Source organism: Tarenaya hassleriana, unplaced genomic scaffold (assembly GCF_000463585.1).
Source record: "Tarenaya hassleriana unplaced genomic scaffold, ASM46358v1 Cleome53, whole genome shotgun sequence".
NCBI lineage: Eukaryota > Viridiplantae > Streptophyta > Magnoliopsida > Brassicales > Cleomaceae > Tarenaya > Tarenaya hassleriana.
In genome coordinates, this window is record NW_010967966.1 from 523,148 (window position 1) to 533,202 (window position 10,055).

Here is a 10,055-nt window from a genome sequence, read left to right on the forward strand (position 1 = left end):
TATATAAAAGTAATTACATTCTCTTGTTTCTTTCTTATTTAATTTACGTAATTTTATATTTTTACATCCTTAACTGTAAATTTTTATTGACGTTGTATCTTCTCATGGTATTCTTTTCATTTTCAAAAGCATTAACGTAATATAATCAATATGTTTAAAATCTGGAATCATCCTATGAAAATGTAAAGAATCTAGCAACTGTGTTCGGCCGATTTGTAATTGGGCTTCGAGAACAAACCCAGATAGTCTTTAATGGGCCTAATGGACTTTTCACAAGTCCGTTGTTTTTTGTTAACATAAATCATAATTTAGGGTTGGAAAATAAGATTAATTATAAAATAACTACAAATAACACACTCTCTCTCTCTCTCTCTCTCTCTCTCTCTCTCTCTCTCTCTCGTGAATTTCGCGTAGCTCTGAACGAAGAGCTCTGTGGAGGAAACTACCGTACCATGTCCTCTTGATTTCCTTCTTCCTCGCCCATTTCATGTCTCTTCCCACCAAACGCTCTACTTGCTCCACTGCTTCTGCCTCCGCTGCTGCCGCCGCCGGTTCCTCCGCCTCTCCCCCGCCGATGAAGAAGGCCAAGAACGGTCTCCACCACCACGACAAGGAAGTCTTCCCCATGGACGAAGATCCCGCTCCCGCCGCCTCCGCCGCGGCCAATCTATCCCGCAAGAAGTCCACTCCGCCGCAGCCGGCTAAGAAGCTCGTCATCAAGCTCAACAAAGGTTTTGCTTCTTGCACATTTCTAAATTCGTCGTTTCCGATCGCTCCGATTTGTATGGGGGTTGGTACATTCAGTGAGTGATTCTGTTTATTGATTGGAACGGCCCCTCTTTGATGCTTAGGGTTTGTGATTGTGGTTGTTTTGTTAGCGTGGCTAGGCTCGATTTTAGGGCTTTGGTAGTTTTTTCGGGTAATTACCGGTGGTTGATGGGAATTGTGTAGGTCTAGCTTTGGTAATTGAGCGGAATTTTCTGAGGAGGGAGTCCGACCATTTTGCTTTGTGGTGCCACTAAGTGGCCGGTATCTCTGAATCCCTTTGGCATGTGGATATGGTAACCATAGATCCTGAGTTGAGGATAGCTGATTTCTATTTCTTAATAATTTCACAGGGTTGCTCTCGTGTTTTGTAACCAAGTGGTCCTAAGAGTTACTTACCGACTCATCGGCCACCGGAGAAATTGTTGTCTTCTCAGAGGACCCGGTGGTTTTGTTGGTGGAAGTTTTAAATGGCTGAGGGATTTTGAAACTAACTATTGTTTATTGGTGCACCATGTAAAAGAAATTGCAATGGTATTTGTGCTTTCTATATATGATATTATGGGCAATCCAGCTACTTTCTTTTCCCTATAGCTTGGCTAAATTGGCATAACCTAGTACAAAAGCTTGTGAATTTTATGCTTTTCATTCGAAGAGTTATCGTCATTATTTGTGGAGTTACTTTGGATTGAGTAGGTCAGTTGAAATTGGATAAACTATCTATTGATGTCCCTTTTAGATTTACTGATCCTTTTGTTTCGTTTCTCTGAAGCTAAACCAATACTACCCACAAACTTTGAGGAGACTACATGGGCAAAGCTGCAATCAGCTATCAGAGCTATATTCAAGAAGGAAGCAGTGTCTTTTGACCTTGAAGGGCTTTACCAGGTAAAGTCACTTCTCATTGCTAGTTTCATTTTTTTTTCTTTTTGGGAGTTTTCTTGTCCGAAAAATACCATGCTGATGAGATGGTAATTATGTCATCAGGCTGTTGATAACCTTTGCCTACATAAGATGGAAGGAAAACTTTACCAACAGATAGAGAAGGAGTGTGAAGACCACATTTCTGCCGCTTTACTGTCTTTAGTTGGGAAAAGCACCGACCTGTCTGGTTTCTTGTCAGTCGTCAAGAATTGTTGGTTAGACTTTTCAGACCAGATGCTAATGATCCGTAGTATAGCTTTGTCACTGGACAGAAAATATGTAATACAAAACCCCAATGTACGTTCGTTGTGGGAAATGGGTCTGCAGCTTTTCCGGAAACATCTCTCCCTGGCCTCTGAAGTTGAACAGCGGATTGTTAATGGTCTTTTAAGAATGATTGAAAATGAAAGGTAATTCTGTAACATTTTGGTCTTATAAGAATATAGGATAGTTAAATCATAAGTTTGGATTTGACTTCCATACTTTGGCTTATTTATTTGTCTTATTTGTGAACCATTGAATGTTTAGATGGTCTATACAACTACAAACTGTTCACCTTTTTCCTGACAGTGATAAAATAGTTTTGGTTCTTATCAAGTTCAACAAGCTGACTCGGGAATAGTGCTAGTGATGATTCCATTTATTTTCCCATCTGAATCTCCTGATTCTTTCTTGGCATGTGTTCTCCAGATTAGGTGAAGCTGTTGATAGGACTCTGTTAAGCAAACTTCTAAAGATGTTTACCTCGCTTGGAATATATGTGGAAAGCTTTGAGAAACCTTTCCTTGAATGCACTTCTGAATTTTATGCTGCCGAAGGAATGAAATACACTCAGCAGTCTGACGTCCCTGAGTACTTGAAGCATGTTGAGGTGCCTCAAACTACCTCAAATAGTTTTATGTTTTGTTGCTCCCTATGATAGACGGCAGTATAGTTTTTTTTATAGTTCTGGTTTCTGAAAGATATCTACCGGTGATTGTTGCAGGGAAGGTTGCATGAGGAGAATGAAAGATGCATACTATACTTGGATGCAGGTACCAAGAAAACACTGATAGCAACTACGGAGAGGCAACTTCTTGAGCGTCACATATCTGCTATTCTTGATAAGGTTGTGCTGTGAACCCTTTGTCACAGTCTTCTATGTGTTTCTCCACAAGTAGCAAGTTGTGAAACATGCTGATTTAATCCTTACATAATCACCCAGGGGTTTACAGCACTGATGGATGGACGTCGTACAGAAGATCTACAGAGGATGTACATACTGTTCTCTAGGGTGAACACACTCGAATCTTTAAGACAGGCACTAAGCTCCTACATTCGAAAAACTGGGCAGAGGATCGTCATGGATGAAGAGAAAGATAAGGATATGGTACCAACATTGTTGGAGTTAAAGGCTTCTCTTGACGCAATATGGGAAGAGAGCTTTTCCAAGAATGAATCATTTGGCAATACCATTAAAGACTCATTTGAGCATCTGATTAACCTACGCCAGGTATCAAAGACTTCTCTGTCTGTTTAGTTATGATCTGAATCTATTGTTAACAATTGTTCTTTTCCATGTCAAAGCAACATGCATTTCTATGGGAATGCCATCCTTAACACTTAACGGTAATGCTATCTGGAATTTGAGGAATTCGCGTCGATTGGAAGATTTAAGATGCTGACTTTGCATCGTATTGCTGTAGTTTCTTAAATATATTTCCTCTCGCCGGAGCTCGAGTTTGGAAGCATGGTTTCAACCTGTGGTTTCTTTCATTTTTGCTACACGTATTAGTCACTTTCGGGATTTTAACATATAATGTGTCCAATTTGCCAAGTAGTTACTAGTTGTTCATAAACTCTAGTTTTAAGGAATGAAGTTGTTTATGGGTTTGGAGAAAGCAGTAAGTTTGATAAATGGTTTATGCATACGTATCGGAATTAGTTCACATCATTTTTCTTTTCGTGATCGACTCACCATTGTGACTCTGCGGGTGTTAGTGTTACATCTTTGAGTTTTGTATGCTAGTAATTTCTCTCAACTGGTGAGTTCATACCACATATTCTTCTGCCTCCGTTTGCAGAATCGGCCTGCTGAGCTTATTGCCAAGTTTTTGGATGAGAAGCTTCGTGCTGGGAATAAGGGTACTTCCGAAGAAGAATTGGAGAATACGCTGGAAAAAGTCTTGGTTTTGTTCAGATTTATCCAGGTTATACCTGCTTCTTAACATCAAGCACAGTTGTATCCGTCTGTTTATTGTCTGCCTGTATGGCAGTGCCTGCTTTGCAGGTAAACTATTTGACCATCTTCGTTTCGATTTTTCTGATAGATTTTCTGTTATGTTGATAAAAGGGTAAAGATGTGTTTGAAGCATTCTACAAAAAAGATCTTGCAAAGAGGAAAGAGTGCTTCAATTGATGCTGAGAAATCCATGATCTCTAAGGTTGAGAACTGTCTTAAGCTTTTTGGTTCATGGAAAAGTTCTCTTTGGTAGTAAATTCTTAAACGCTGGAATTCTTCTTGCAACTGCAGCTTAAGACTGAGTGTGGAAGCCAGTTTACAAACAAGCTCGAAGGCATGTTCAAGGTTTCATATTTTTTCCTTTCTGTGTTTCACATTCTGAAAAAGTTATTATTCTTTACAAGTACCATGACATGGAAGAACAACATGGTTCTTAAATTTATTGTCATCTCCTGGAGTGCGATGCTTAAAGTATAACCGTATTCTGTTATGTTCATTAAAGGCTATTTTGAGTAATATGATATTTTGGAGAGTGATATATAAATATAAGTAAGTGGGTTTCTAGGATCAGAGAGGGTAAGCTAGTTTTTGGGTAAATGTTTCTCTGAGAATGAGTGGGAGGAGTCCATTAAACAATTCCTCAATCTATGTTCTTGTTTTTACCAGCTATAGGTACCTATTTCTACTTCTATTCTTAGCCATTTTCTAGTTTTTCTTATCTGTGTTCATACCATATCCGTATTACCTTGTAACTTACTCTGATCCAGTGTTTTTACTGGTCTGTATGGGTCTAGTCTTAGATAAGAATTTTAAGTAATGCTGCACCATCCTATTGAAGACTTGTTTGTGTGCTCAGTTATCATAGTGACCTCAGTCTCTTTTTTCGTGAACAATCCTCAGGATATTGAACTGTCAAAAGAAATAAATGAGTCATTCAAAACATCACAACAAGCCAGGTCAAAACTGCCATCAGGAATTGAGATGAGTGTTCACGTCTTAACGACAGGGTATGTATGGACTACGTACTTTCAGAAGGCAACTACAGATCACCTGATGATGTGAAATATCATTAAGCTTGTTAACCTTTGCTTTCACTATAATGCAGGTATTGGCCTACATATCCACCTATGGATGTTAAGCTTCCTCATGAACTAATTGTCTACCAGGTTTTGTCTGTGGTTCTGATTTTTTCTTTTTTTTGCATTTGGCACGTTTTGGGCATTTTTCTGGCAAATTTTCTCTGATTCTCTCTGTTTGTTTCACAGGACATCTTCAAAGAGTTCTATTTGAGCAAGTACAGCGGCAGGAGATTAATGTGGCAAAACTCATTAGGTCACTGTGTACTAAAGGCAGATTTCCCTAAAGGTAAAAAGGAGCTTGCGGTTTCACTGTTTCAGGTTAGTTGAATCATCTTTTCTCTTTTCCTTGCTCAACGGGTCTCTTGTTGTTGTGTTCTTTTCGTTGTATTGATCTTTTCTTGCAATGGTTTGATGTCGTAAAAGGCTCTCTCTGTTATTGCCTCAGGCTGTTGTCTTGATGTTGTTTAACGATGCACACAAACTTAGCTTTCAAGACATTAAAGATTCAACAAGCATAGAGGACAAGGAACTGAGAAGGACGTTGCAATCACTTGCATGTGGGAAAGTTCGTGTCCTGTCGAAGGTAGGCAGAGGTCACAAAAATGCAGCAACTCCCCCTTTCTAGTAATAAAGAAAGGTTTCAGCTGGCGTCTTTGTGTTTCTCAATATTCTTTCTCGCCTGTCATTCTGAGTTGCAGGTTCCAAAAGGAAGAGACGTAGAGGATGGTGATGAATTTGTTTTCAATGATGGATTTACAGCCCCTCTGTTTCGAATTAAGGTACACCTGTTTTTGCTGCCTCTACTTGAAATTCTCTTGAATGTCATGTTACCCTGTAGTCATTCACATTACCCAGGACAGATTTCCTTTTATCAAGGGATATTCCCCACTCTGAGGGGAGAATTGTTAGATTTCTCATTATTCAGTATATAGCATCACAATATTTAGGTAGGAAATAGATTCACATAATATCTTATTTAATAAGTATAAATATCTAAAATATAGAAATAATATCGAATCTAAATATTATGTAATATTATTATAAACTTCACCTCTACCTCTATATAATCATATGATACAATCTTGTCTTTTGTCTAAGTCGTCAAAATTTTATGTTCCGGGTGCAGGTGAATGCCATCCAGATGAAAGAGACTGTAGAGGAGAACACGAGTACCACGGAAAGAGTATTCCAGGACCGGCAATACCAGGTGAAATTTCTTCTGCACATTTCGTTTCCAGTAAAAAAAAACGATGGGTTTGGAACAAGAGAGGATTTGGTAAAGAGGGTTATGTCCTTGCTAATACAGATCGATGCGGCCATTGTGCGGATAATGAAGACGAGGAAGGTGTTGAGCCATACTCTTCTAATCACAGAGCTCTTCCAACAGGTAAGAGCCTTGGCATTCGTTTGGTTTTGGGGTTGGGTTGAAGCTAATTGAAACAGAGGATGTTTTTTGGTGAATGGTGCAGCTGAAGTTCCCAATAAAGCCGGCAGATCTGAAGAAGAGGATAGAGAGCCTCATCGACAGGGAGTACCTGGAAAGGGACAAGACCAACCCTCAGATTTACAATTACCTCGCTTAGATCTCTCTCTCTCTCTCTCTCTCTCTCTCTCTCTCTGTATATTGAACTGACAATGGAGAAGAATTTCTCTTCTCATATCTTGAAAAAAAAGAGAAAAATGGAATGGCAAAGATCCTTTGGCCTGATTAATGTACAGCTGAGCTCTCCACTTGTTCTTCTTTCAAACACATTGTTCCCTGTTTTCTTTTTGGCGCTTTGTTGGGTGTTCTCTTTGATATTAGTGAGGGAAGAAAATATGGTGACATTTGAACTAGAAAATAGCCTCGAAATGTGTGATTCGGCATGTGTTATTCAAAATTGCACAACTCTGTATGAATTGCACAATATTTTCATACGATACGAAACAAAACCCACTTTGTAAGTTTCCGGTTCTGCATTACGATATAAATTCATTAAATGAATACCAACGACTAACACAAGGAATGAGGTTTCCATTCCTCTCAGCACCTGATGAAATGATATCCACATAATTGATACAAGAGAATGCTTCACCACAGGACTTGAAAGGGAAAAAAAATCCAGTTCTCTAGCTACTCTTTCAGTTGAAGCAATGAGAGTTGTTCCTCGATAGAGCAGTCGACATGGCAGGAGGTCCTGCAAGAGGAGGGAATGAGGATCATACCGAGGCAACGCTGCTCCATTGGTGACGGAGAAGATATTCTCGTGTTTCGATACTCCACCGTGTCTTGGAGTATTATGTTCCCTTGCTTGTCTATGCAATGGAAACTCCCCAAAAAGAACCTCCCATCCTTTATCCCCACAAGCATCTGCCTAAACAAGAGTTTCCTCACTCGGGTTATTGGATCTAAGCTGCTTGAGCTCGACCCTGCTGACACTGATGCATCACCGCTGGTATTTCCCTCTGCATTTTGTTCCATCCTGGTGGGTTCCCAAGTAAGTGGAAAAGTTCTCATCATACATGAAAGAAGAAGTGTAAAAAGTAGCTATTGAACACTCATACCAAATATTCGAACGAGGTATAAAACATACTAAACTACATTCGCGTTATATAATCAACGACAAACTGTGACGGGAGTTTAAGAACGAATTATCTGGCTTCAGCTTAATGGGGAGCTGCTGTCTTGAAATCAAACTACACAAACAGACCCGAGTAGCTCAGCGTTTAACGGCATGAATAGTTCTTAATTTTTTGACAACGGAGAAACAAATTCTAGGTCTCGGATCATTTCCAAGAAACCAGCTTTGCAGGCCTCAGGGCATTGGCAGAAGCTGTCACCCGGCTAAAACCAGTAGACACCATTGTCAAAAAAAAGGGCCGACCTTATCAACAGCTATGTTCACTAAAATATTCTACACTGTTGTTACCAAACATGAATTTCAAGCCAAAACAGAGACCAGAGGAGGCATCAACAAAGATCGCTAATTTCGGAATCTGTAAACTTGCGTGGAGCAAAATCTTCTTTTTTCCAGAAAAACTCCTGGGTTAAGCACTTCGAATCAAACGATGCCAATAGAAAGGAAAAAAAAAACCTAGATTTACCAGAAAATCGGAAACGAATTAGATTCATAAGTTCTAGGGCGCTCAATAAGCATAGAAAAGGGCTCAGACCAGAGATCAAACCTAGGGTTTTCAAGCTTCGATTCCGATAAGGGAGAGAGAAGGTAGCAGAACCAAGCGAGCAGCGGTGGTCTCCAACCAGGGCAACGGAGAAAAACGATCCAACAAGTAGACAGAGAAGCTTCTACGTCATCAAGAGGGTTTCCTGTTTGGGACAGCCGCTAAAGTGAGAAGAATATTAAGGCATAAAACTTAAATTTGCCGCATTGGTTCCGTATCTTTTAAAATCTTATTTTCTCCCCCTATTCAGTTTTCTCTCTCTTTTTCCCCCAGAAGCTTTCGTAATCGTGTGATAATTGCCGGTAATTCGGATAAAATTTCACCAAAATCAGAAAAGCTTTCCCAAATTTCCAATCACAAGGAAAATGGATCTAATTGTAGTTTTAGAGAGCGTGGGGGTTAAATGCTTAATTAGAACAAAGTTACTGTCTTGTAATATAAATATTTAATTGCCTAAAAAACCTCTCTATTTACCAACGTCCTCCAGAGCGCCATCGATCTCTTCGGGAACCGGAAAAAAAAAAGTGCTCCGTATTCTTCACTTGTGAGAATGTACGTAATTGGTGGATAAGAACACAAACTTAAGAGAAGAGATAACGTAGGTTATCTTTAACAATTTATATATTAATTATATATTGACAGAGATTATAATAAAATTATATATTATTGTTATTAAGAGTAAAGGTAGAAAAGATATTTTTAGATGATTTCCATGAGGGTAAAAGTGGAAAAAGATTAATTCCTGTCGTAGGTGCGTGTGTGATGTGATCTTTGTTGGTTTTCTGTTCCGTTTAGAGATTTTCTTCTGAGATTTTTATTTCTATTTTTTCCGAGTCATTTTCTCGAGGAGCGAACAGCCAAAAAAGTGCGAGAGCAGAACCCTTCGGACCAAGCTCCCAAGATTCTAATGGCGGCGACAAGAAATCGATTGCTTCGATGTCTAGCTCACCGGGCTTGGACGGTCGGAGCGCGGCGGAGCTATGGTGCTTTGCCGGAGGCAAACTCCAAACCGCCTTCGTCTTCTTCTCAGCGTTTGATGGACTTGGAACACGAATTCAGCGCCCACAAGTAAAGCCTTCTTCTCCGTGTATTCTTCGTTGATAATTTGAATTTCGTATATCGGAGTTTGCTCGTTTCACGATGTTTCTTCATGTTAGGTTTTTTTGTTTCCTTTTGATTCTGTTTCGTGTTTAGTCGTATGGGTCTTCTTGTTTTGATCGAAAGTGTGGAATTTCTTCTGATGTTTAAGTGAGGGTTCTAGTATCGTAATCGTGAAATTTTGTACAGACCGTTGCAAAATTTTTAGAACTTTCTGTGAGCGTTTTGTAGATTTTTATGTATGAACGAACACGTGTGTTAGATCATCATTTGATAAATCTCTAGTCATACATAATGAGTTTAAAGCATTCAACAAAACATGAAAATGGCAATGGTCTTTTAATCAAATGGTTCTTATCGAGGTTTCTTACTGGTATTGTGGTTGATATGTCAGCCGAGTGAGATTCCTGGAGTTTTGTCCCGAATCCTGTAAAATAGAAACAACCAAGTGAATCTTAGTTGTATGTCTGAATCATCATGTAGGTCTTGAAATTTTTCGTCTGATGCATTGGGATAATCAGATTTCATGTTAAAACACGAAAGTTCAGAGCTTTTTTTGTTGTTGGTTTGAGATCTGGAATGATACACACCGGGATGTTGCCGAATGAAATCTTTTTTCAAATTTTTGTCTTCATGACTGTTATGGAGCATGTCGGAAATTTTAACATCTTTTTCTTTTACATAAATTATGGATGTCCTCCTAAACTTTTAGGCTGTCTTTTGTGTGTCGAAATCCAGTTACCATCCTGTTCCAGTTGTGTTTTCTCAAGCAAAAGGGTCAAGTATACTGGACCCTGAGGGAAAGA

The 10,055-nt window shown here is 39.2% G+C and overlaps 3 protein-coding genes across 3 annotated transcripts in view; 2 read left to right on the plus strand and 1 right to left on the minus strand.

The window, feature by feature from the left end:
* Nucleotides 1-487: 487 nt before the first annotated feature.
* On the plus strand, nucleotides 488-6,754 carry LOC104798394 (cullin-4-like). Its single transcript, XM_010520462.2, is given in 18 exon segments — nucleotides 488-731; nucleotides 1,538-1,653; nucleotides 1,753-2,099; nucleotides 2,380-2,560; nucleotides 2,675-2,797; nucleotides 2,894-3,181; nucleotides 3,753-3,878; nucleotides 4,022-4,065; nucleotides 4,067-4,112; nucleotides 4,202-4,255; nucleotides 4,811-4,917; nucleotides 5,016-5,076; nucleotides 5,176-5,307; nucleotides 5,435-5,572; nucleotides 5,688-5,768; nucleotides 6,116-6,196; nucleotides 6,296-6,376; nucleotides 6,459-6,754. Coding segments are annotated over 18 exon segments (2,364 nt in total). The 3' UTR covers nucleotides 6,573-6,754.
* A 187-nt stretch (nucleotides 6,755-6,941) lies between these two features.
* On the minus strand, nucleotides 6,942-8,307 carry LOC104798395. Its single transcript, XM_010520463.2, has 2 exons — nucleotides 8,155-8,307; nucleotides 6,942-7,451 (listed from the first exon to the last, which is right to left on the minus strand). The coding sequence occupies exon 2, from the start codon at nucleotides 7,448-7,450 to the stop codon at nucleotides 7,103-7,105; it is 348 nt and encodes a 115-aa protein (XP_010518765.1). The 5' UTR covers nucleotide 7,451; nucleotides 8,155-8,307; the 3' UTR covers nucleotides 6,942-7,102.
* Nucleotides 8,308-8,967: 660 nt separating this feature from the next.
* The window catches only part of LOC104798396 (ornithine aminotransferase, mitochondrial), a 4,077-nt gene continuing 2,989 nt past the window's right edge, over nucleotides 8,968-10,055 (plus strand). Inside the window, exons 1-2 of the mRNA XM_010520464.1 lie at nucleotides 8,968-9,219; nucleotides 9,988-10,048. Coding sequence (XP_010518766.1) covers nucleotides 9,059-9,219; nucleotides 9,988-10,048 — 222 coding nt within the window. The 5' untranslated portion in view covers nucleotides 8,968-9,058. The remainder of the gene's footprint in view (nucleotides 9,220-9,987; nucleotides 10,049-10,055) is intronic.

Coding starts and splice junctions, on each gene's coding strand:
- LOC104798395 (XM_010520463.2), bottom strand. CDS start 7,450: ATGGAACAAAATGCAGAGGGAAATACCAGCGGTGATGCATCAGTGTCA.